A 26,552-nucleotide genomic window follows, 5' to 3' on the forward strand; every position below is an offset into this window, starting at 1 on the left:
ATGTATTGACAGTTTCAATGTAATTATATGTACATAGTAACACACAAATACCATACACACACACACACACACACACAAATTGTCTTATTCTATTCTCTATTTCCTCTTTTCATTCTTCAATAACACGATCATTTCTTTTTTCTTGCATGTCTGAATCCTCTCACAGATCCATGCCCAAAGCAGATTGTAGAAGGAACTCTTCGAAAGATAAAAAAAAAAAAAAAAGTTATTAAATAATGTAATTAGATCAAATATAATTTTTGTTTTAACATATAAAGTGACAACATAACATAGCAAAAAAAAAAACCCCTCAGCTTATACTCGAGTCAATATTATATGGTATCAATAAAAACACTATAGTGTCCCACATAAAAATACACCTTACACATAAATCTAAACACATTACAGCTGTCACAATATGGCAATATTCTGCAAAGTTTTTTAATTTTCTAATTTTTTTTCAATTCTGATTTTTATTGAATTTTTACATTTTACAATAGATATATATGGACAATACACTGCCTGGCCAAAAAAAAAAGGTCACGTTGTGCAACAAGGTACCGTTCCACCCCTGATATAATTATGAACTGTTCATGACAGGAATTTGCATATATTCTTGAATATATATAATTGAGCTGTAGCCTGTCAAGTGCAGATCATAATTAAAGGTGTGAAGTGATGTCTACCAACGGAAGAGCTACCAGAGGAAGAGATGTTAGTGCCTTCAAGAAGGGGCAAGTCATTGGATTGCATCAGGCCAACAAATCGACCAAGGAGATAGCCGAAGTAACTGGTATCGGACAGAGAACTGTTCAGCATATCATAAGAGCATGGCGAGATGGTGGAGAACCCCCCTCCAACCGTGGAAAGTGTGAATGTAAGACTATACTCGAAACTCGAGGTCGTAGGTCCCTAAAGCGACTGGTGAAGATTAACCGCCGGAAAACCACCTTTGAGCTCACACAACTCGACGGAGCGACATTTCGGAGCGAACAATGCGACGAGAACTCAAAGGAATGGGTCTCAACAGTTGTGTCGCCACATGAAAGCCATTGGTGACAGAGACCAACAGATGTCGGCGCCTGTCATTTGCAAGAGACCATAAGGATTGGAGCCTAGAGCAGTGGAGACAGGTCATGTGGTCAGATGAATCACGTTTCACATTGTTCCAGAGTGATGGTCGTGTCCGGGTGAGACGAGAAGCACACGAAACACTTGATCCCGTTTGCGTTCACTCACCACCCCAAACGAATCTGCGTAACCTGGGCTCCCTGATACTCGAGACTTGGATCAAAATCCCTGAGTCTACACTACAGAACATTATACACTACAGAACATTATAAACTCCATGCCGAGACGGATGCGTGCTGTTATTCGTGCTCGTGGTGGCCCAACTAAATATTAACACTCGCAATTTTTTTTTCAGCCAGGCAGTGTAGTTCACAATTAATATGTGAAAAAAAATTGTATAGCAAATAACATCTTTGTCTCAGAAGGAGATAAAAGAAAGAAACAAAGGAGCCTTTTGTACATATACAATAGGTTCAATCTGACATTAGTAGATTAACGTGAATAATTGGGTATCAGGGAGGCATAAATTATGCTGGGATAGAATAGTCCAAGTTTAGAGAGAGACAATAAAAAAAACAATACATGCGGTTGAATTTTTTAGGGCGGGGGGGGGAGGTGGGAAAGGAATAGGGGGGGGGGGGAGGAGAGGGTGTCAGGAAGGTGAAATGTTTGTTTTAGGCATGATATGATCACCAGGGGGACCAGACAAGAGTATTTTTCATGCTTTCGTTTCCACCAACTAATGAGCTCATCAAAACTTGCAATTTGAAAAGATTTCTCTTTCCACTGTTGAATTGTCGGGATGTCTACTTGGAGCCAGTAAAGAGGTATTAAAGATTTTGCCGCTTACAACAGTAATGTGACTAGGTTTGTTTTAGCAGGTTTGTATGTTTGGGTGGGTTTGGACAGTAGAACTTCACTTGGAGTCAGATTGATTTTCTTCTCATGACTTTGGAAATGTATCGTTGAATTGAGGACCAAAACTTTGTTATCAGTTCACATGACCACCAAATATGTAGTTGAGTTACAATTTGTTTTTTCATCTCCAACAAAGGTTGGAATCCGCCAGTTTATGTTGTGCAAGCCAACGTGGCGTTCTGTACCAGCGTGTTAAGATTTTATAATGAGATTCCTGTAAGCAAGCGCATGTCGAGAATCCATGTGATGATTTGAGTATGGCTTCAGTTTCTTGGCTTGTGATTGAAGTGTTGAGATCTTTTTCCCACGAGTAAATGTAAGATGGGGTGGATGCATGTTTTGTTTCCATTAGTATACGTTTGCAGGTAGACATTTTCTTGGAGGTCTGCAGATCTGACATTAGGTGAGTTTCAAAAGCAATGAGCGATCTAGGAAAAGACCCGCGCTTGAGCAGAGCTGACATTGACGATTGATACTGTAGTTCATGTAGAAAATTGCTTTTGCTTGTAGGTATTTTGGATTTTAAGTCATTCCAAGTGGTGGGAGAGCCATCTTCCAACAGGTCTTTTATAATATTCTCAGAACTATAAAGGTTTGGAGGAGATTTCTTCTGCCTATCCAAGATATGAAAGGTAAATCATATTCTGTGAGAAGTTTTTTGGCATCTTTTAGAAGAGGGGCAAAGTTAATGGAGTAAATGTCACAGATCCTGGGTGTAATATGTACTCACAGGTATTTGATTGAGTCGCTTTTCCAAGTGAAGGGCGAATTCGATTTGAGCTTTGAAGCTTCGTCTGAGGGAATAGAAATATTTAGTATTTCAGATTTGGAGACATTCATTTTTATAATTCGAAGTATGCCCATAGTCGTCAATAATTTTTGTTAGGGCGTTGATACTTGTGGCAGGGTTGGATATGAGGAAGAGTATGTCATCAGCAAAGGCAAGTGATTGGATCTTGGTCCCTGCAAATTCAAAGCCTTGAATTTGTGCGTGTTGTCTTACTGATAGGAGGAGAATTTCTAGGGTTAAGATAAAGAGTGATGGGGATAATGGGCATCCCTGGTGTGTGCCATTTGTTATATTAAAGTAATCAGAGAGGGAGTTGTTGACTTTCAACCTAGCATGTGGTTGGGCATATAGTGAAAAGATGGCGGATAGTTCGCATCTCATTTCTAATTTCTCTCAGTTCGGCTAAGATCGGGGACAGTGCTCTAGATAGTGCTTTGTGAAAGAATACTCGTAAACCTGCATCCGAATGTTCTCCCTCTGCTTGGTTTTCAGGATCTGAGTCCTCACCTGGATCTGCATCTCGTCTGGTAAGCAGCGCCATCTTAGAAGCAGCCGAGGGTGACGGTAAGTTTTTCTTTCTCAGATAGCGCTGCATGTCTCCTTGCTCTTTTGACCTCCTCGGGGTATCCGGAGGGTCTGTAGAGCCATCTCTGCCGGTTTTGACCATTTTCGCCCGATCAATGTATAATTTTGCAGAGATTAGAGGATCCGGTGTGAGGGAACTGTTTTACAGCGCGGCCATCTTGGTTTGCGGTCAGGCTCCGCCCCTCCTTTAATTTATAAAAGGTATCAAACCATTACAAAAACTATACAAATTTGTTATCGTCATGATCGCACTGTCCCGGAGAATACAGCCAACATGTCATTTTTACCACACAGTAAATGACGCAAAAAGTAAGCCCATAAGAAATTGGTGCAAATGTTTTTGGTTTTTTTACAATTCCATCGCATTCTGAATTTTTTTCCCAGTACATTGTACAAGATATGGAATGGTGCCATTACAAACTACAATTTATTTCACAAAAAATAAGTCATCATGTAACTGTTAACTGAAAAATGTAAAAAATTATTGCTTTTTGAAGGGGGGGGGGAGGGAAAAACAGAAATGCAAAAACGAAAACTGGCAGTGGCAAGAAGGGGTTAAGGAAAGTTTTGGTTTTCCCTTTCTAGTTCAGTAACCTTATACAAAGGATGCGGACCACAATCAATGTAACTTCTATTCACGTCTACCAAAAAGAGATGACTGCAGATTTGTACTTACAATTCATTTCCATTATGGATACAGCATACTATATATTCCATCTGATCATAATGCCGCCATCTGATGGCTTTAATCCTATCCTACTATCCTACTAATAAGTTTGTGTGTTTGTATGTTTGTTCCTCAATCACAGCCAAACCGCTGAACGGATTTGGATGAGATTTCACACATACCTGGATGGTCACATGGAAGGAAACATAGGCTACTTCATAGGCCACTAAATCCCCCCGAATACCGATCGCTACCGGCGAACGTATGCTCCAGCTACGCTGCAGGATCTGAGATGACAGCATCCCAGGCCCTTCAGCCGGGCTCCGATAGGTGCGCTGCATTCTGTGAGCGGGCCGATGGACGATGTGCAAGCCGGAGAAAATGGCGGCTGCTCGCTGCTCCAGAGCGACGGTGACATATGGCTTGGCTGTGCAGGACGAGTCGATCGGTGTGTACAGTCTGCACTCCAGAAATAATGCTGCATACCCAAAGCTCTGGAGTGATGCAGACATGCAGCTTCACTGGGCGGGGCAGGCCAAGTGGATCAGCTGTGTGAATAACCTGGGGGACTGTAGTGTTCGGTGCCGGGGGCCGCAGGAGGGGGGCGCAAAAGAGGGATTTGGGGAGCCAGGGGGACGCCCAGGGCCCCGTGGAAGGGGGGGCATAGGGATTGGGTTGCGCACGGGAGGAGGGGGGGGGGTGTGCTACAGGGGTTTGGGTGGGCCGGGGCCGTGAGATAGAACTTTAGGGGGGCGCGCGGGAGGGTTGACCACAGAACAGGAATTTGGGGGTGGGTGGTGGGGACCAGCGTCACCAGGATGACACAGGAGAGTAATTTGGGAGGGGGTAAAGGGGGCCACCCGGGAGTTGGGTGCGTGTGCATATCCAGACATGTACCACGGCCGAGATGTGGGCGCAGGCAGATCGCCTCCACCAACGACACGGGGACAAAGTTGCGGGCAAATGCTAGTAAATTCATATATATACGCTGAAACAGACTACCACAGTTGAGTAAATAAGCTCATAGCATATCTATTCTTTAAATCACAAAAAGGTGAGAACTTTTACCTGGGCTTGTTAGGAGGCAATGATGATGTTGTTGTTGAAGCTGGAGAACTACTGTTACTTGTAGATGAAACACTAATCTCCATTGTCTCTACCACTGATGAGCCTTCAGGTGTTTTGGACCGATGCTTCCCTTTGCAAAAATCTTGTTCAACTTTGCTATAGAAACAAAAAAATAATCATATTTTATTATTACACATAATCCAGTACCTTATGTACAGACTAAAGACCTATACCAAACATGAACCAGAAATAAAACAGAATAACAGAACCATTGTTGTAAGTGTTGGCACCCCTAAATGGTTTCCAGAAAATGAGGCATTTCTCCCACAAAATTATTGCAGTTACACGTTGTAAAACACGTTTATTTCCTTTGTGTGTATTGCAACAACACAAAAAAAAACAGAAAAAAAATATAATTTCACGCAAAACTCTAAAAAATGGACCGGACAAAATTACTGGCACCCTCAACATAATATTTGGAAAATATAACTGAAATCAATCGCTTCTTATAACCATGAACAAGCTTCTTACACCTCCTCAACTGGAATTTTGGACCACACTTTTCCAAACTGCTCCAGGTCTCTCATATTTCAAGGGTACCTTCTCCTGACAGCAGTTTTAAGATCTCTCCAGAGGTGTGGGATTTAGATCTGGGCTCATCGCTGGCCACTTCAGAACTCTCCAGCGCTTTGTTTCCATCCGTTTCTGGGTGCTTTTTGAAATATGTTTGGGGTCATTGCCCTACTGGAAGACCCATGGCCTATTATTTCTGAGCCATCACGTTTGATGAAGAATGGAAACCCGAATGCTAGTGTGAACCTAGCATTAGACTCAATGCCTTTCCACTTGCCTTATAACTAAAGGATGGTTCCTCAGGAGATAGCAGATAAAAGCCCAAAATCAAAGATAAATGTCACCTACAATAAAGGTATGCAGCTACAACTGATCCTGACTCACTGATGGTGGAAGCCGGTAAGTGGTAGTAAAATCTAAGTTTTATTTTCATCTTTCTTCCACAATTGGCCGGTGAGATTTTTGTGTTGCATGGAAGAACTTCACTGAACTAAATCACTGGTCTAACATCTAAATAAAATCTATCTTTTATTAGGAAAAGCAAATGAAATTCAAACTAAACTCAAAAAGTGCTCAAAGTATGTTCTAAATATATTCTAAAAGTAAGACTGATACATCTGACTTAGGCCTGGTTCACATCTGCGATCGGTATTCCGTTAGGGGAGTCTGCTCAGGGATCCCCTTAACGGAATACTGAAGGCAAGCACACGAACCCCTTCAACTATAATGGGGTCTGTGTGTTTTCCGCGTGGTGTCTGCACGAGTCATGTGAAGAGGAAAGTAGTTCACAAAGTACAAAAAACACGGACCCCATTATAGTCTATGCGTCAATGTGCTTGATATTCCATTTGGAAGTCCCCATACGAACTCCCTGAACGGAATATCGAACACAGATGTGAACCGGGCCTGTGTTAATGATACTGCAATCAGGCCAGTCTGTGATGCATGAGGGCAGTGTGAACTCTCAGCCCCAATTCACATTTTGCTGCTACCAGTGTCCAAACTTTTCCTAAGACTCTAGTGGTGAGTCGGAGGATGATTATTAAGGACTACTATTATGTAGCAAGCAGGCAGTTCACACTGTTCTCATGCATCATTAACTAAGTCAGGTGTGCCAGTGATAGTTTTAGGAATTCACACGGAGTAAACACGCGCATATTTTTGCAAAATACACGTGTAAAAATAAGACTCCCATTGACTTCAATGATATTTTTTACACGTGTAAAAATACGCCTGTAAAATGTCAATGGTAGTCTTATTTTTACACGTGTATTTTGCAAAATACACGTGCGTTAATTGGAAAATTAACAAAAAACAAAACCACACCTGTACATAAAGTGTAGGTAAACATGTAATATAGAAAATAGCACTGTCCACAAAAATCTGGTGGTAGAGACTCAATGCAGACAGGCGAATGGAGTGGACTGAAAATGTACAGAAATAAACTATTAACAAATAATTAGAACAATACACAGGGAGATATAAGAGGGGAAGAAAGTAATTCAAGGGGGAAGGTCAGTAGGTAGTGTGGGACGATGGTCCACAACCGCACATGGTCAGGAGCTCTCAAGAGGACCTAAGAATGCCAATAAATATCCCAAGGATCCCAAATTAGATAGAGTCTTTGAGAGAAGCAGCAAGATGCTCCATAGCTTGTACAGCTCTAAATCTAATTAAAAGATAATCAGAAGGAGAGCATTGTTTGGGTGCTTGTGTTAACCCGCCCTTATATGTATTCTAGGGAAAGGAGTGATTTAGAACTTTTATTTATTTTATTTTTTTTAAAACTTTTTTTTTTTTTTTCTTTCACTATCTTATTAGACCCCACGAGGGGACTTGAACCTGCAATCATTTGATTGCAAGTCCCAGAGATGGCAATACAAGTGTATTGCCGTCTATGGGAGATTCTATACATTAATAATGCAGGTGGTCATAGACTGTAGCTCTTAAAAGCTCTTCAGCAGTGCGGTGCCATTATAGTTACAGACCCGGCATCCAGACACCGGGACAGGGCCCGCAGCATCGTCAGGAAACCAGCGGCGGCAGGAGCTTGGCGATGCTGTTCTTTTCAAACTGCAGAAGTACTTACGGTGTGTGATGGAGCGGGGGGGTTGGTGCGTTGCAGGACTGCTCTAGCAGAAGTACCGTAAGTACTTCTACAGTTTGAAATGAACAGAATCGCCAAGCTCCTGCCGCCGCTGGTTTCGTGCCGCAAGAGCGTGGCGATGCTGCGGGCCCCGGCACCCACCTTGGTGTCTGTATGCCGGGTTCATGTAACTATAATATTGCTGAACTACCGTAATGACTCGAGTATAAGCCGAGGCGGACTTTTTCAGCACCAAAACTGAGCTGAAAAACTCGGTTTATACTGGAGTATATACTGACATGGAATATTTGTGAATGTGGCAGTTTTTTATTTAACCATTTATACCCTTATTTTATTGTTACTATTGCATGCCATTCTTACATGCATAGCCATTTGGGTGTGTTTCCCCCTTTTCTATTTCCTATTTTCTATTGTTAAAGGGGTTGTCCCATCACAAGGATCCTATCTATACTGCTTGTTAATGTGGATGTAAGACTTTTCCTAAATACATTGCTTCAGCAAAACTGCTTTGTTTGTCCACTATCTTACTTTATTCAATTCATTGTTGACACATCCCTTGACTTATCTGCTCAAAAGTCAAGTGATGTATCTGCTGCTCTCAGGGGGGAGGGAGGAGGGGCTAAGTGCAGGGAGTGAGCCTGTGTATCTAGCTATTCCTGTGTCTACACCACGTGACCTAGGTCCTGCACTCAGATAGGGGAGAGGAGCTGCTTTCATTTCTGAACTCGTCTTCTGTTCTCCCAGTTATCATGTTAGCTAATTCAATTGTGTTCATTATGGAAGAGACAGGCAGTCTCTTTATGTAACACAGAATGGAGTTGCTCCTGCCTGTACTTCATAGTCCAATATTGTGCATATAGTGTTGTTTGAGGACCTTTGATGACATCACAGGCCCTTCAGCCACCCCATAGGATCACGCTATGTGGTGAGCGGAGCTATACGCTAATTTGGGGGTGGAGCTAAACGGCAGGTTGCATGTGAAACCCCGCCCACCAAATGATGCAAGAAACCAGGAAGAAAGAAGATTTTACAGCAGTGAAGACTGGTGAGTATGCGACATGGGAAGCATACATAGGCAGCATTTCTCTTCCTCCAAACACGGCGAGCTGAGTTAATGCACAGCACCTTCTCACAATCACGCTCAGAATCATACAGGTGTCTATTGGCAAACTTCAGACGGTCCTGCACATGTACCTTCTTGAGCAGGGGGAACTTGCGGCAACTGCAGGATTTTAATCCATTACGGTGTAATGTGTTACCAATGGTTTTCTTGGTGACTGCGGTCCCAGCTGTCTTGAGATTATTACAAAGTTCTCCATATGTAGTTTTAGGCTGATCTTTCACCTTCCTCATGATTAAGGATACCCCACGAGGTGAGATTTTGCATGAGATCGATATCGATTGACGGTCATTTTGCTTTTCTTCCATTTTCTATCTCCTTCTCACCCAGCGTCTTACTTATGGTTTTGTAGCACATTTCAGCTTAGTGCAGGTCCTGTCCCTGACATCCTTACAAATCTTTGGTCTTGCCCATGTTGTAGAGGTTAGAGTCTGACTGATTAACTGAGTCTGTGTACAGGAGTCTTTTACGCAGGTGACAATTTAAGACAGCCGTCTTTAATGCAGATAAATGAGTTGGTTAGGAGAATCTAACTGGTCTGTAGGAGCCAGAACTCTTAGGGTATGTTCACACGGTGAAATTTGTATTCAACGCAGTGCACCGGCATCCTGACGTGGCATTCCACTCTGGTTTAGGGCCAAATGAATGGTCACTAGCCAGCAGAAAAAAGTGAGCGGCTCCCACTGAAATCAAAGGGAGCTGATTTTGGCAGCAGATTTTGAGGTGGATTCCGCGTCAAAATCTGCTGCCGAAAAACTCCATATGAACAGACCTTAATGGTTGGTAGGGGATCAAATACTTATTTCTCTAAGCAAAATGCAAATAAATCAACCACAAAATTGGCAGGAGATGGCGGATGCTCCAGTGTTTGGGCATCAGGACACACAAATTCGTCTGTTAGCTCTTGGGATTCGGGAAGTGGTTTAATAGAGTGGAAGGAGTGGAAAAGGACCCGAAAACAGCTTCTGGGTGGGGGCAAGGGTGGGATGACTCTACTGGGAAGATTGGGCATGTTGGGAGGAAGGAGGGGCAGCTTCTTGAGAAGGAACACGACTGGAGGTAGTGGCTGACTGGCTGGTGCAAATGCAGCTGGAAGCATTATCCGCTAGCCATTGTAACACCTGTTCCTGGTGCTTGGGCCTGCACCCTGCTTAACGTTGCCATCAAGCCAGGGATTGTGGATGAGTGCAATGCTGGGCAAGGTATACAGCGCTCAAATACCTCTGTACATTAGAAGTATATACTGAGCTTAAAACAAGAACTGGAGATGGGCAAGGTATATAGCGCCCAAATACCTCTGTATACCTCTGTATGTTAGAAGTATATACTGAGCTTAGAACAAGAACTGGAGATGGGTAAGGTATATAACGCCCAAAATCCTCTGTATGTTAGATGTATATAAGCGTACTGTAGAGCAAGTATACACCTAGCTTACAAGAGTTAGAGAACAGGAGATGGAAAGGTAGATTGGGGGAAAAGGTGGTACAGAATTGGAGCCCTAACAAAGGCTTTTGGGACAATTATTTGCCAAAACATTGTATATACAGATGGTACATATATACAGATGGTGTATATACAATCTTCAAGCAGTGGTAGATCTAAGTTTTGCTCTTATAAGAGCTGTTGGTGTAATATTCCTACCTAAATATTTCTAATTGCTAGCTAACTCTGGCAGAACGTCTGTCCCTGTCTAATTCACAGTCGCATCTGAACCGAAACTGACACCCACTATTCTTATAGATTCGAGGTTAACTGATTTAGCAAGCCAATGACTGTATAGGTTTTGTTTTTTTTCAATGTGTACGTTGTCCTAGTTCCTATCCCATCTCCCCTGTATAGCTATTGGCGTAAAAAAAGCGCCAGGGAAGGTGGGAGGGGAATCAAATTTTTTTTACCGCGTGGTATTCGACCAGAGTACGAGTATTTCAAATACCGTAGTATTCGATCCAAAACCTACTCGCTCATCTCTAGTAGACAACAGTAGGAGGACAAGTTTTAGTGTTTTATTCTTCATAAAGGGATTCTATCATTAGAATCCCTTTTTGAAGTAATACCACATCGGAATAGCCTCAAGGCCATTCTTCCCCTACCTTTATAATTCTGCTCTGCGCTGCCGTTCCGTTGATATCCCAGTTTCTCGCCGTATGCAAATGAGCCTCCAGACAGCACAGTGTTCTCTCTGTGCTCAAAAAGCACAGATGCATCCCCTGTGCTGCCTGAATACTCTCCAGCGACGCCTCCATCTTCTTCAGGCGCGCCTCTCTCCTTTTTGAGCACAGAGAGGAACCTTCCCTGTGCTGTCTGAGACTCATTTGCATCCGGCAAAAAACTGGGATATCAACGGAATGGCGGTGTAGAGCAGAATTATAAAGGTAGGGGAAGAATAGCCTTTCTTAAGGCTATTCTGACATGGTATTACTTCAAAAAGGGATTCTAATGACAGAATCCCTTTAAGTACCAAAAAAAGACAAACTCACCTTTTACTTTTCTTAGGCTTGTCAAATCGGAAGTCAGATGGGTAGAGGTGGGATTTGATCAAATGGTTTTTTCTCTCACCACTTGTTTTGAATTTCTCCATACACCCCTCCACTAAGCACTGGAACTGAAAAACACCATGAGTATCTTATGAAACTGTCACGTTATAATAAAATTTATTTTTTTGTTGAAATTTAACATGGACAATAGTCATTGCTCTGAAAAAAATATATATTTCAATTTATTTGTCCAATGGTTGCTAGTCCATGAATAATGTTTGCTATAGAAGAACATTCCCATTCACATTCTACATTATATATAGCCACATTAAAATTTAGTTGGTCAATGACATCAGCCCTAGTTTTGAGCATACAGTCCTATGAAAAAGTTTGGGCACCCCTATTAATCTTAATCATTTTTAGTTCTAAATATTTTGGTGTTTGCAGCAGCCATTTCAGTTTGATATATCTAATAACTGATGGACACAGTAGTATTTCAGGATTGAAATGAGGTTTATTGTACTAACAGAAAATGCGCAATATGCATTAAACCAAAATTTGACCGGTGCAAAAATATGGGCACCTCAACAGAAAAGTGACATTAATATTTAGTACATCCTCCTTTTGCAAAGATAACAGCCTCTAGTCGCTTCCTGTAGCTTTTAATCAGTTCCTGGATCCTGGATGAAGGTATTTTGGACCATTTCTTTCTACAAAACAATTCAAGTTCAGTTAAGTTTGATGGTCGCCGAACATGGACAGCCTGCTCTCAAATGATCTGAAAACAAAGATTGTTCAACATAGTTGTTCAGGGGAAGGATACAAAACGTTGTCTCAGAGATTTAACCTGTCAGTTTCCACTGTGAGGAACATAGTAAGGAAATGGAAGACCACAGGGACAGTTCTTGTTAAGCCCAGAAGTGGCAGGCCAAGAAAAATATCAGAAAGGCAGAGAAGAAGAATGGTGAGAACAGTCAAGGACAATCCACAGACCACCTCCAAAGAGCTGCAGCATCATCTTGCTGCAGATGGTGTCACTGTGCATCGGTCAACTATACAGCGCACTTTGCACAAATAGAAGCTGTATGGGAGAGTGATGAGAAAGAAGCCGTTTCTGCACGTACGCCACAAATAGAGTTGCCTGAGGTATGAAAAAGCACATTTGGACAAGGCAGCTTCATTTTGGAAACAAAAATTGAGTTGTTTGGTTATAAAAAAAGGCGTTATGCATGGCATCCAAAAAGAAACAGCATTCCAAGAAAAACACATGCTACCCACTGTAAAATTTGGTGGAGGTTCCATCATGCTTTGGGGCTGTGTGGCCAATGCCGGCATCGGGAATCTTGTTAAAGTTGAGGGTCGCATGGATTCCACTCAGTATCAGCAGATTCTTGAGAATAATGTTCAAGAATCAGTGACGAAGTTGAAGTTACGCCGGGGATGGATATTTCAGCAAGACAATGATCCAAAACACCGCTCCAAATCCTCAGGCATTCATGCAGAGGAACAATTACAATGTTCTGGAATGGCCATCCCAGTCCCCAGACCTGAATATCATTGAACATCTGTGGGATGATTTGAAGCGGGCTGTCCATGCTCGGCGACCATCTAACTTAACTGAACTTGAATTGTTTGTCCAAAATACCTTTATCCAGGATCCAGGAACTGATTAAAAGCTACAGGAAGCGACTAGAGGCTGTTATCTTTGCAAAAGGAGGATGTACTAAATATTAATGTCACTTTTCTGTTGAGGTGCCCATACTTTTGCACCGGTCAAATTTTGGTTTAATGCATATTGCGCATTTTCTGTTAGTACAATAAACCTCATTTCAATTCTGAAATATTACTGTGTCCATCAGTTATTAGATATATCAAACTGAAATGGCTGTTGCAAATACCAAAATATTTAGAACTAAAAATGATTAAGATTAATAGGGGTGCCCAAACTTTTTCATAGGACTGTATATTCTGCTATAAATTTAGAACTAGCTTATATAAGTGACGTTTAAATCCAGTGACTTTAAATACAGAAGAAACCATTGAAAGAAGACATGGCAGAGGACGCGGCGGAGAGGCATGCCAGAAAAAGATGGAGGCGGAGCGGAGAGTTTTCTCGCAGGACAGGGGATGCCCCCAGTGCTGTTTGAGCGCGGCAGACTGGCCCCAGTGCTGCGAGAAAACTCATTTGCCTACCGAAGAAAACCAGGATATCTAACAAACGGTGACGTGGAGAAGACTTCTGAAGGTAGGGGAAGAATCGCCTTTCTTAAGGCTATTCCTACGTGTTAGTCTTAAAAAATGGGATTCTAATGATAGAATCCCTTTAACTTGTAACACATGACCCTAAGGTCAAAGCTTTTTGTTTGGTTTTTCTGCTTGCTACACCCAGTGACAAACAAAAGTCCATCATCAAGAAAAAAGGGAAGGATAAAAGACAGTGCTGTTGTGGGTTCTGGAAAATCCAATTACTGGTAAGAAATTACCATTTTTCCCAGAACTCAGAAAGAATAAAATAGGAAAAAACTAGGGAGAAAACACCACTTCTAAAACTTTCCTTCCAAAATAAAGATCAACAGAGGCACCAATGTCCAGCCTATAATGGCAAAAAAAGGTAGAAGGTGAAGACCTGGTTGCTGCTTTGCAGATAAATTCTATGTAAGTATCAGCTCTCACTGACCAAGAGGTGATAATTGCCCTAGTTGAATCTGCCTCAAGCCCTACTGTGTTTACCGCATGGTATTCGATTGGAATGGTATATATCGAATACCTTAAAATTCGATCAAATATCTACTCAATCGAACAGTATTCGCTCATCTCTAATAATGTCCTGCATAGAACGGGAGGGTCTATAGTCTTCAATCCCCATAGTTGCTGGCTTTGAGCATCTTGTCAGTGTCCTCTACATGAGATATGGAGCAAGAGGCGTCATCGGATAATTCTCCACTTTCACCCTGAAAGGATTCCCCCTCCCTTATGAATTATGGGGGCTTCTCAGCAATAGTTCTATCCATACATGTTGGGCAGAACTTTTTCTCATAGGAATAAAAAAAGTCTAGCTCTACATATGCCACATTCTTTATTCTTAGATTTCGTCAAGACTTTCTTGTGTCTATCCTACAAAAACAGATGAAGCTAATTAATCAATAAAAAATAAAAGGGTTGGCCCGCAGCCACTTCATCTTAATCTTGCCCTCTTTTTGGAGGTCATCCTCTTGCCGGCAGCTGCTGGGATTGTAGCTGTAGCTGTAAAGAAGATGCAGGGCGGTCCAGGGGCCTGCTCAGCAGCAGCATAACCGTCCCTCTACCTGCATTATATGGCCAGTCAGTCGTTAAGCGCTCCCTCTGCATGAAGCCATGCCTCTTACTTCCAGTTAAGCCAGGACCTCCATCTGTCTCCCTGCAGGCCCGGAATCACTAGGGGTATTTTGGCTCTTATTCATATCTTAGGATATCAGATCAGTGGCCGCAGCATTGGTGGTTGGGGATTTGGTCACATATGGTTGCCAGAGTGTGTGGCTATACCCCAATATTGTGCCTGCTTAATGAACTCAAGCAAATAACTGGCTTACAGTTAACTTGTTATATTGTAGAGAGTTAGGGCGGGTTCACATCTGGGCCCATATGTGCTTTCAGCAATCCTGCTGGGTTTCAGTCTTCTGCCCCGAGAAACTGGACAGGGGATGAAAACCCGGCAGTCAGTCAATAGGTTTGAAAAGTGAGCGCCTGTAAGAGTCTTGTACTTGTCCGCGGCAAAACTGTTTTTTTTTTAACCGGACACAAAGTTGGACATGCAGGACTTTGTGTCTGGTTATAAAAAAAAAGTGTTTCGCCGCGGACAAGTACAAAACACTCACGGGCGCTCACTTTTCAAACCCATTCACTTGAAAGGATTCACTTGAATGGGTTTGAAAACTGACTGCTGGGTTTCCATCCCCTGTCCAGTTTCTCGGGGCAGAAGACGGAAAACCAGCAGGATTGCTTAAAGCGCGCACGGGCGCAGATGTGAACCCGCCCTTATGAATTTGTTTGAATATATGATCCTACCAGTGGACTAATCACAAGTAAGTAATAATTGTGGTGTAGATAAACTAGTATATTAGGGAATGTGAGAAGTTTTCCTACAGCAGGTATATTTTATATCATCCCCATATTCTGGAGTGTGAAAAGACCACACAATTTCAAAGAAGAGCTTGTAATATTGCAAAATGTTTTTAAAAGGGTGTCCACCACTTCCACTAAGCATATTCAACTGCTTTCACTGCATTATAGTAACAAACAATATACCTCTGTTATGTATGTCACTTTTGTAGATTTGGAGAAAATCAACTTAAAGTGATATGCAAATAAGGCATTTGGTGCCGTGGGGGTTAGCCTTCAGTCTTGCACTTGTCATGCAGGTGAGGTCATAGCAGTGGAAAAATCAGCTCCTAATGTACAGAGTTGTGAAGGATAAAGATGGTAGGGGTTTGGGCAAACAGAGCGGGAAGCTAAAGCCATGCCAAACGTGCACCACTGATCTTGCATAATACATCAAACTTGTTTTTCTCCAACCCTGTAAATGTTTATAATGGTAACGTTCTCTTTACAAGGGCTCTATCATTGAGAAAAGTCATTTTTAACTAAACACATACCGTATTTTCCGGACTATAAGCCGCACATAAAAACCTACGATTTCCTCAGAAATCGTAAGTGCGGCTTATAGTCCGGTGCGGCTTATATATGGATGGAAGCGGCGGCAAAGACTGCGTGCCGCTTCCATACATACATAAAAGGCACCGTAAGGGTGCATTCACACTACCGAACGCCGGCGTGTATCACAGCCGTACACGCCGGCGTTACAGCAGGGCTGCCGGACACTTCCTATACATTTCTATGGGAGCCGGCATGCGAGCGCTCCCTATAGAAATGAATGGAAAAAAGCAGTCCATTCATTTCTATGGGGAGCGCTCGCATGCCTGCTCCCATAGAAATGAATAGGAAGTGTCCGGCAGCCCTGCTGTGACACCGCCGTCCTGAAAGAGAACGTGAAACTTACCCAACGGTGCAGGGCGGGCGGGCATTCAGGCCTCCTCTGCCTCCGATGTTCCGTCCTTCTCCTCCGGCGCTCGCTGATAATGGCCGGGGCGCATGCGCATAATGCTTCTACTGCGCATGTGCCCTGGCCATTATCAGCTTGCGAGCGCCGGAGGAGGATGGAACATCGGAGGCAGAGGAGGCCTGAATGCCCGCCCTGCACCGTTGGGTAAGTTTCACGTTCTCTTTCAGGACGGTGGTGTCACAGCAGGGCTGCCGGACACTTTCTATTCATTTCTATGGGAGCAGGCATGCGAGCGCTCCCCATAGAAATGAATGGACTGCTTTTTTCCATTCATTTCTATAGGGAGCGCTCGCATGCCGGCTCCCATAGAAATGAATAGGAAGTGTCCGGCAGCCGTGCTGTAACGCCGGCGTACCTAACGTTTACGGTTGGGCTCTATCAGCATGATTTTGCTGATAGAGCCCCTCCTCGCCTGCCGAGCGCTTCCAATAGAAGCGGCTGGCACGCGGGGGGTTAAGCGGCCGCTGGCAAAGTCTGCCTGCCGCCGCTTTCAATAAGATATAATGCGCACCGGACTGCGGCTTATAGTCCGGTGCGCCTTATATATGAACCGAGACGGACTATAAGGCGCTCATGGGCAATGCGGCTTATAGTCCAGTGCGCCTTATAGTCCGTAAAATACGGTACTTGCATAGCCTTTAGAAAGGCTATTCTACACATACCATTTGTATGCAAATCAACTCAGTAGCTTTTGAATGAGACTGTTTTTATTCATATGCTAATTAGCCTCCAGCAAGCACCGGAAGTCTCAGCGAGCACTCTCTGCTATTTGTGTGTGAGAGCAGGGACATGACTTATTATCATCATCTTCAGCAGCAGCCTGTGCAGTACACACAGCACATTGTGCTCACTGAGACTTCCGGGGTGCACGCTGGAGGCTATTTAACATATGGATAAAAATGGTCTCATTCAAGAACTACTGAGGCGATTAACATACAAAAGGTAGGTGTGGAATAGCCTTTCTAAAGGCTATGCAAGTATGTGTTTAGTTAAAAATGACTTTCTCCATTGATAGAGCCCCTTTAACATAGTGGTTGCAGTTGAATATGCCTGGGAAAAATTGTAGACTCCCTATAAGAACAACTCTATGGTGTTACATGAAAAACATGGTTTTCAGTCTTGCAGTACAACCTTTACAACACAAAGAGGATTTAATTTTCTTCTACAAGCTGTGCATACCTCTGAATAAGATTATAATTCCCTCCCATTCAAGGAAGCCTAAGGTGAAACTCACATGCTAACAATATTGTAAAGAAAAAGTATTCGAAACAGGAACATCAAGAAGAGTTCTACAAAGAAATGGTTTTGAAATGAGTGATTTAACCGCTTACCATATTGGTCCTTTCAGCCATTATCTGGAAGAGGGAGTCATGCCACTCAAGAATGTGTATGTCCAAAAGCCTGACGGATGGGAAAGATCTTTTGCAAGTTGAACAAACATTTCTATGCAGTGTGTTGTAATGATGTTCAAAAGACTCCAGCGTGTCAAACAGTTGCATGCAGTCTGCTACCTGGCAAGGAAATTCCGACACCCTGGAGATAAAAAAAAAAATTTTGTTTCACAAAGGGGCGCTCCAAACGTTTTGTTTTGAGGTATAAAATGACAAAAAAAAAGAAAAGAGATTTATGTGAAAATACATTAATGTATTGTAGGCAGGCAGAGGGAAGGTTTGTGGAGGGAAGGTACCTCCCGCTAAGGTGGCTCCTCTCCACTAGGTAATGGACTGAAATCTATATCCAGGTTTTGGTTGCGATTATAGAACCGGGCTCAAAGCTCTAGTCCTGTACGGGATAAGCATTTTAATAGTTTGGCTGCTTTTGGATGTGGGATGCCTAATGTGTTTATTTTTACATGCTTTTATGGAAAGGGGGTAATTTGAAATTGTAGATGTCTTTTTTATGGTGATTATGAAAACTAAATAGCTAATTAGTGGGGTCTGACGGCTGAGACCACCACTGACCCTGGGAACGTGACTGCGAAGAATACAGACACACTCCTCACTTCAATGGGAACACTGGAGAAGTGCTATACAGCTATTTCCAGCACTGTGTTCACTGCAGATACGTTCAGAATGAGGGTGAAACAAACATGGCCCATGTTCCCAGGATCAAAGAGAATCTCTCGCCCACCTATCACCAATTTATTCCTTTGCATAGAGGATAAATATTTTTAACACTTTAAAAACTTCTATTTAAAACTTTTTTTTATTTCTTTTTTGCGCCAGGCCTGAAAATTGTGATTTCCTAGGGATTGAGAGATACCAGGCATTTTTATTTATTTATTTTTAACCCATGCTCTAATCACACGACAGTGCAGTTTTTCACAGACCTAACATTCTAAGGGTGGGTTCACACCTGAGCCCGTGCACGCTTTAAGCAATCCTGCTGGGTTTCCGTCTTCTGCCCTGAGAAACTGGACAGGGGACGGAAAGCCGGCAGTCAGTTTTTAAACCCATTCAAGTGAATGGGTTTGAAAAGTGAGCGCCTGTGAGCGTTTTGTACCTGTCCGCGGTGAAAGTTTTTTTTTTAACCGGGCACAAAGTCCTGCATGTTCGACTGTGTCCCCGGTTAAAAATAAAAACAAAACAAAACAAAACAAAAAAACGGTTTTGCCGTTCCTGATCTGTACCCCAGGTAAAGAACTATCGGTCCCGGTACCGTAGCGCTTTACAGTCAGAAGGGCGTTCCTGACAGTCTGTCAAAAATGTCCTTCTCCACAGCAGCACCTATCGCACTGTGCTGTGTGAGTGGGGAGGAACGCCCCCTTCCCTCCTGATAATATTCGTCTATGGACGAGCACTGTGAGCAGAGGGAGGGGACATTCCTCCCTGCTCACACTGTACAGCGCGATGGAGAAGGACATTTTTGACAGACTGTCAGGAACGCCCTTCTGACTGTGAAGAGCTACGGTACCGGGACCGAAAGCTCTTTACCCGGGGCACAGATCGGGAAAGCCAACAGTGCGCTGAATTCAGTGCACTGTTGGCTTTCCAGCAGTATATAGAACTGCCAGTGCCCCGGACCATGAAAGGTCCTCTTTAAAGCGTCTCAAAGTTATTGCCATACAAAGTGACATATGTCAGTTTTGAAAAATGGGAGTGTGTCCTTAAGGCAGTTTTTGGCTGTGTCCTTACGGGGTTAAAATTGGGGGATTTTTCTATCCCCAACTTTGTTTGATTTTTACAATCTGGTTGGAATCTGATTAGAATATGGTCACTATTACTGGAGGTTTTTGCCAGCAATGATATTTCCAACAAGTCCCGCATTATTGGAAATCATCTGATCCAGCAGAACATTCTAGTTGGATCTTCTACAAGATGGACCATAAAACTGACCATGCACAATAAAGTGTGAACATAACCTTCAGGAAGGAAGGAACTTCTCTTCCAAACTAGTTTTTAATTTTAAATACCAATGGAAGGAAAGACAGACACTAGCATATTTTACATACCTTGACTTTGCCTCCACTTCACCAATGCCGGTCAATACATCTTCAAGGTACAAATGGCGATGTACATCTCCATCCTATATAAAGTAAAATGGATATCATTTTTACTCCATAAGAAAATATCATGCTTAGAAGAAATTGGCCTATGGCCAAAAACAAGACCAGCGTTTTGAACCTGATATTTTCCTGCGCTGCCGGAGGATGCAGAGATTGTGTGGTTTTGCAAGTTTCGTCCTGTCTTCCAAAAGCCATAACTTTTTTCCATCAACATTTCTTCTTATGGGACAAAGTATACTTTCATTATATGTACTTACTAGCTTTTACCCGCGACTTCGTCTGCGGTGATTTGAGAATTGGGCGGACACAGACGTTTGAAACTGTAAAAGTGCTTTAAAAAGTTTGGTGGGATAGCAAATGTGATCTGTTATATTGTGTATGTAGTAATACAGACAATTTGTTATTTTTGGAGGCTTTTTTTTTTTTACTTTTAGCTGGTCTATGGTAAAGTAGACATGTACATACTGGACCTTTTTTCTGCTCTCCGCTGCAAAACCTTTTTTTTTTTCAAACCAGACACACAGTCGGACATGCAGTATTCTGTGTCTGATTTTTAAAAAAAGCGGTTTTGCGGCGGAGAGCATAAAACGCTCACCGCCGTTCATGGCCGGACCCGGTGTGACAGGTTTCCGTCTTCTGCATGCAGAAGATGGAAACCTAATACGGAGTGCCGAACGGTAGTGTGAACCCAGCATCAGCCGCGCTTAGGGGCGAACTGTGTGACAACAGAAGATGGAACCGCAAGAACGGAGAGCAGACGGTGGTGTGAACTGAGTGTATGGGAGCCTTGACACGGAGCGAATGCGTGTATTTGTGTAAAATACACGTGTAAAAATAAGACTCCTATTGACTTCAATGACATTTTACAGGCGTGTAAAAAATATCATTGAAGTGAATGGGAGTCTTATTTTGACACGTGTATTTTGGCTAAATACACGCGTGTTTAAGCCGTGTGAAGTCTCCCTAAGGGTTTTTTTTTGCAACCACAATATGGCAGGGCCAGATTAACAGTAGCCATAGCATTCTGGGGAATGTGTATTGGTTAGATGAGCTTTTATTGAAAGGCTAGTCCAAAGTGTGAACCAAAATGGTGGTTTGTGACGTTGAGGGAGTAGGGCAAATATTTTATTAGCAGACGGGGCATTGTTGGGCGGAATGGTAACTGATATGTATATGCATCACAGTAGTTTGGAGTTATATATGTGGTGTTGGATGATTTTTTTTACTTTTATTGTTTTCTTTTTTTTTTACTTTTTTCTTCGTTCCACTGAGGGGTGTGAACCTGCAATCATTTGATTGCAAGCCTCCATAGACGGCAATCCAAGTGTATTGCCATCTATGAGAGATTGTGTGCCTTACTATCACGGCTGTCCATAGCCCAGCTGCGATAGTAGTATTGTAAACACAGGCGTGGGAGCATTCAGTATGGAACAGGCAGGAGGTGGTCTGCAACATTGAAGGTAAGGGGAAGGGGTGTTTGAAGGGGGGGGTCAAGTGTTAATGCCTGCAATGCCCGTCCATTTTGATTGCAGGCAGGAGCAACAGGGCTCCGTGTGTAGTGGAAAGCTATATGTAAATGTGAGTGAGTAGAGTGAGGGCTACTCCTGAGGTGACAGTAAGGAGTGTGCAGGCAGTTTGTGGCAGGAAATGCCAGGCAGTGTGTGTGAGTCTATAGCTGGGGCTAGGAGTCCTGCTTTGTGAGTCTCCTGCTAGGAAGCCATGTTGTTTAGTGGCACCAAAAGTAGCCTATGTTTCAATCCCAAGGGAAAACTATGTTTGTGGAAAATTGCACGCAGATCTGTCCAGGCGTTTTAGCGTGATTGAGGAACAAATATCCAAACTCACAAACATCCAAACACACAAACTTTCACAATATTAGTAGGATGTAACAATTTTTTTTCATTGTATCACTAAAGATGTAATTTATTAAGAAGAATAGCACAGTAGTTACATCCTCATTCTATAAAATATGAACTAATCAAACAATTAAAAGGACATTTTTAACCCCTTCCCGCCGATGGCACTTTTTAACTTCCTGACCAAGCTCGATTTTTCAAAACTGACGTGTCACTTTATGTGGCAATAACTTTGGAATGCTTTAACTTACCAAAGTGATTTTGAGATGTTTTTTCATAACACATTGTACTTCATGTTAGTGGTAAATTTTGGTTGATATGTTTTGTGTTTAATTATGAAAAAATAGGAAATTTTATAAAGTTTGAAATGATGTGCATTACATACAGATAGTCAGAGCACCAAAATTATATCCTAAATCTCATGTCCCAGATCTCTGCTTTATGTCGGCATCAAACTTTAGTCACCCTTTTATTTTTTACGGACATTAGAAGGTTTATAAGTGAAACCACAATATTCAAAATTTTCAAGAAATTTCTAAAACCCATTTTTTAAGGGACTAATCCAGTTATGAAGGGGTTTTGAAAGACCCCTGTATTAAACCCCCCCATAAATCACCCCATTTTCAAAACTGCACCCCTTAAATAAGCCAAAACAACATATACCAAGTATTTCAATCCTATAAGTCCTTAACAGGAATTAATACAAAATGGAGGTGATATTTACAAATCTTCTTTTACTAATATTTTCGTTTAGCCCTAGAATTTGCACATTCACAAGGGGTTAAAGGAGAAAACGCATCCCACAATTTGTTAGGCAAGTTCTCCCGACTACCATAGTACCCCACTTCTGGGTGTAAACTAATATATGAATGCACAGCGAGACGCAGAAGGGAAGGCGCGCCAAGGAGCTTTTAGAGGGCAGATCTGGCTGCAATCAGTTTCAGGAGCCATGTCGCATTCACAAAGCCCTTGAGGTGTCGAAACAGTGGAAACCTCTAGAAAGTGACCCCGTTTTGAAAACCGCACCCCTCAAAGAATTTATCAAGTGATGTAGTGAGCATTAGTAACCCCGAAGTGAATGTGTAAGCTGTGCGGAGTAAATTGGGTACACCAAATCCCATTCTATTTTCCCACCAGTTCCTATGACACGGACGGGGAAGAGGGGCATTCTGGGGGGTCAGCGCTGGTGTATTCTCTCTCATAAGCTCTAAATATGGGGTGTCCCCTGAAAACGCTCGCACAGCTTATACATTTCCTTCTAGTCGCAGCCACTTATGTCCTAATGATTTGGCGACTTTTGGGGTTTTTGTCTTCACATTGTACAAGCTAGATTTTTATTTTCTGGCAATGTGGCCATATGAGGGCTTGGTGTTTGCGGTATTAGATGTACTTTTCAATGCCACCATTTTGGGGCCTGTAACTTATTGACTACATTTTATTAACTCTTTCTGGGTGGGATGTAAAAGGAAACATCAATTCTAGCATTGCTTTTAGCATTTTTTTTCCCGTGCCGCGTACAGCATGTTACCTTTATTCTGCGGGTCGGTACGGTTACGGTGATACCTCATTTATATAATTTTTTAATGCGTTGCTATTTGTGCAGAATAAAATTAAATTTAAGGGGAAAAAAATCAATTATTTTTGCATCGCCATCTTCTGAAAGGAATAACATTTTTATTTTTCGGTAGACAGAGCTGGTTGAGGGCTTATTTTTTGTAGGATGACCTCTGCATTTTATTGGTACTATTTTGGTTTTCATCTGACCATTTGATTACTTGGTGATGAATAATCATTATTTTCTGCGGTTTTGTATGGTTTTTTTTATGATGTTCGCCGTTCGGGTTAAATAATGTTTTAATTTTATTGTTCAGGTTATTACGGACGCGGTGATACCAAATAGGTAATTTTTTTTTCTATTTTTCTTTATTTTACATAAAGAAACATTTTATATGGGAAAAAGGGATTTTGGGGGCTTTATTTATTTTTAATTTATTTTAAACTTATTTAAACTTTTTTATATTTACTTTAGCACCTTTCTGTCCCCATGGGGGATTGAAGCAGTGACCGGCTGATCACTGCTTCACTAGATGTAGCTGCAATACACGTGTTACACGTGTATTGCAGAGCACAGGAAGCAGTCATCCTGTGCAGACGCTTCCATTCACATCCATTCCTGGCAGGATCAACCAGGTACGTGGGAGGGGACGGCATGGGGCAGACCCGGGGTCACTGATCAGACCCCGGGCTGCCCACTACCAACACCCCCGAAACCGGCGCGGGGGGCATCAGTATGTTCCGATCCCCGCCAGCATCTCAGGGGTTAACACCCGCAATCGGACCCGGTCCCGACCACGGGTGTTACAGGGCATTGTCAGAAGTATGTTACGGCTGACACCCGCAGGGCATGGTGCGCACACAGGTTCTGTGTGCCCACCATGCAGCCGCCGAAGTCCTTCCCGACAGTGCCGTACTATTATGGCGGATGTCAAGAAGGGGTTAAAGAGGCTCTATCATTGGGAAATGTCATTTTTAGATAAGCACATCCTTGCATAGCCTTTAGAAAGGCTATTTCACACCTACCATTAGTATGTAAATTGCCTTAGTAGATTTTTAATAAGTCCGTTTTTATTCATATGCTAATGAGCTTAGACCGCGCACTGGAAGTTTCTGTGTGCACTGTCTGCTCTGTGTATGCATAGCTGTGGCTGCTGTGTTGATGACTCGTCTTTACTGCGCATACACATAGAGCAGACAGTGCACACAGACACTTCCAGTGCGAGGTCTAAGCTCATTAGCATGTGAATAAAAACGGACTTATTAAAAATCTACTGAGGCAAGTTACATATGAAAGGTAGGTGTGGAATAGCCTTTCTAAAGGCTATGCAAGAATGTGCTTATCTAAAAATAGCTTTCCCAATGATAGAGCCCCTTTAAGGTATCCCAGAAAGCTGGGCCCAGAGGCACATAAAGGAACAAAGGTAAAGGATGGTCCTTTGCAGAGGCTCTATCAGAGGTGACATATGCCGCACAGAGGTACCTTTTTAGGTCGGTCCCACAGACCCTCTAAGATAACTCCCAGCAAGCTTCCTTCCAAAAGAATGGAAACAGAATTGCTGGTGGGGTTTGGGTTTGGGATTTAAAAGAACTCCCAGTTCCTCTTTCCTTTTCAAATAAGGGGGTGATCTCTGCAGGGGTGCTGTCACTGATGAAGGGAAAATTGCCATTCTCAAGCATCGGTTGCACATTGATTTGCAGAAAATAAATTAATGCAACACTTGGGGGTTAAAATTGTTCACTGCAACCCATGAACCATTTCAGGGGCTCTGCAAAAGTGGCATGTGTCCAAAAAAGAAATTGTCTAAATCTGTGCTTTTTAACCAATAGCACCCCTTCCCTTCTGTGCCGACACTGATCGCAGCTGTTAACACTTTAGATGCCACGGTCAAATTCGACAACTAAAGGGTGTAGGCGCCATGTGCGCTGCCATCTTTACCTGATTGCCACCCTCCAGAACATCATCGGAGGGCGATCGGTTGTTATGACAGCTGGAAGTATATTGAAGGCTCCCAGGCTTGTTATTACATTGGTTCTATTACACGCTGCCAGAGGCATTAACATTGCAGTGTATAGCATGCGTGAACAAAAAATAAAAGTAAAAGAAAAAATTATAAAAATATAAAAATTATTATCCCTAGATCACATATAAAAATAAACAAAAGAGACGACTTCACATGCGGGCGGCCATTTTTTTTGTGGCCGCTTACACGAGCAGGCGCGGTACACTCTGTACTCCATAGAACTACAGGAGCGTACTGCGCCTGCTCACATAAGCGGCCACAAAAAAATGGCCGCCTGCATGTGAAGTCGGCTCTGCCCGCGGCCCGCTGGCAGAACCGACGTGCGCATGCGTTGAATTTTAACCCACAGTGCACCGGAAGAAGAAGATGAAGAGGCCGTTGCTGACGAAGATGGAAGTGGCGCTGGAGAGTTCTCTCGCAGCATTGGGGATGCCCCGAGTGCTGCAAGAGAACTCATTTGCATATTGACAAAAACTGGGATTTCAGGCGAACGGCGGCACGGAGAAGGCTATTCCGACGTGTTAGTCATATAAAAATGCGTTTGAATGATAGAATCCCTTTAAACTGGGGGTGTAGCAAGAGAGAGGCTTTATATTGTGGGGTCAATTTGAGGAGAATATTATAATGTGGGGGATTATAATATTAGTGTGACTGTAGGAGCATTATACTGTGCGGATGGATGGGAATGGGTGGAGTGAATTCAGAAGTGACTGTAGCTAAATTGAACACAGCACGCTGTACATTTTGTCCCTCTTTCTTTGGCAGGTATGACAAAGGGGCACAGGTACAATTATAAGCATGGTTCACCCTATGTGCATTGTCTCTGTTTTGCACAGCTGAAGGATGGAAGGTTTGATTTCTTTTTTATTCCTACCTCAAAAAACTCGTGTTCTCTCCTAAATCCGACTCTACAGGAAGCAAATGTGACCGGATCTTCTGTATTCTTCACCATTGGTAATCCGGGCAGCTGCCTGATATCCAGCAACTGATCCCCTGAAAGTGAAGCTATTAATTCTAAAGGAACCATGTGTAAGGCTGCAAAGTAACTGCGTTCCAAACGCGTGCGTTCCAAACTACGCATGCGTCACACTGCCAAACACAAGAGGTCGCTATATGAAGAATTGTGTTGTCTCTGAGCAAAG

General features: G+C 42.7%; 1 protein-coding gene across 1 annotated transcript; it reads right to left on the reverse strand.

Annotated features, from left to right (window-relative positions):
* ZNF511 (zinc finger protein 511) lies at positions 1-26,455 on the reverse strand. Its single transcript, XM_075257798.1, has 6 exons — positions 26,285-26,455; positions 19,923-19,996; positions 17,803-18,004; positions 11,377-11,501; positions 5,100-5,255; positions 1-198 (listed from the first exon to the last, which is right to left on the reverse strand). Exons 1-6 carry the CDS (start codon positions 26,435-26,437, stop codon positions 129-131), a joined length of 780 nt encoding a protein of 259 aa, XP_075113899.1. The 5' UTR covers positions 26,438-26,455; the 3' UTR covers positions 1-128.
* Between the last annotated feature and the right edge of the window lie 97 nt (positions 26,456-26,552).

This window comes from Leptodactylus fuscus, chromosome 10, assembly GCF_031893055.1.
Source record: "Leptodactylus fuscus isolate aLepFus1 chromosome 10, aLepFus1.hap2, whole genome shotgun sequence".
NCBI lineage: Eukaryota > Metazoa > Chordata > Amphibia > Anura > Leptodactylidae > Leptodactylus > Leptodactylus fuscus.

Bases quoted from the DNA above. Each gene is read 5' to 3' on its own strand.
- ZNF511 (XM_075257798.1), bottom strand. From the start codon at position 26,437: ATGGTTCCTTTAGAATTAATAGCTTCACTTTCAGGGGATCAGTTGCTG. The intron at 11,502-17,802 runs GTAAGCGGTTAA...GGTGTTTTTCAG, and splicing joins TGGCTGAAAGGACCAATATG to TTCCAGTGCTTAGTGGAGGG. The intron at 199-5,099 runs GTAAAAGTTCTC...TATCTTTCGAAG, and splicing joins TTGCCTCCTAACAAGCCCAG to AGTTCCTTCTACAATCTGCT.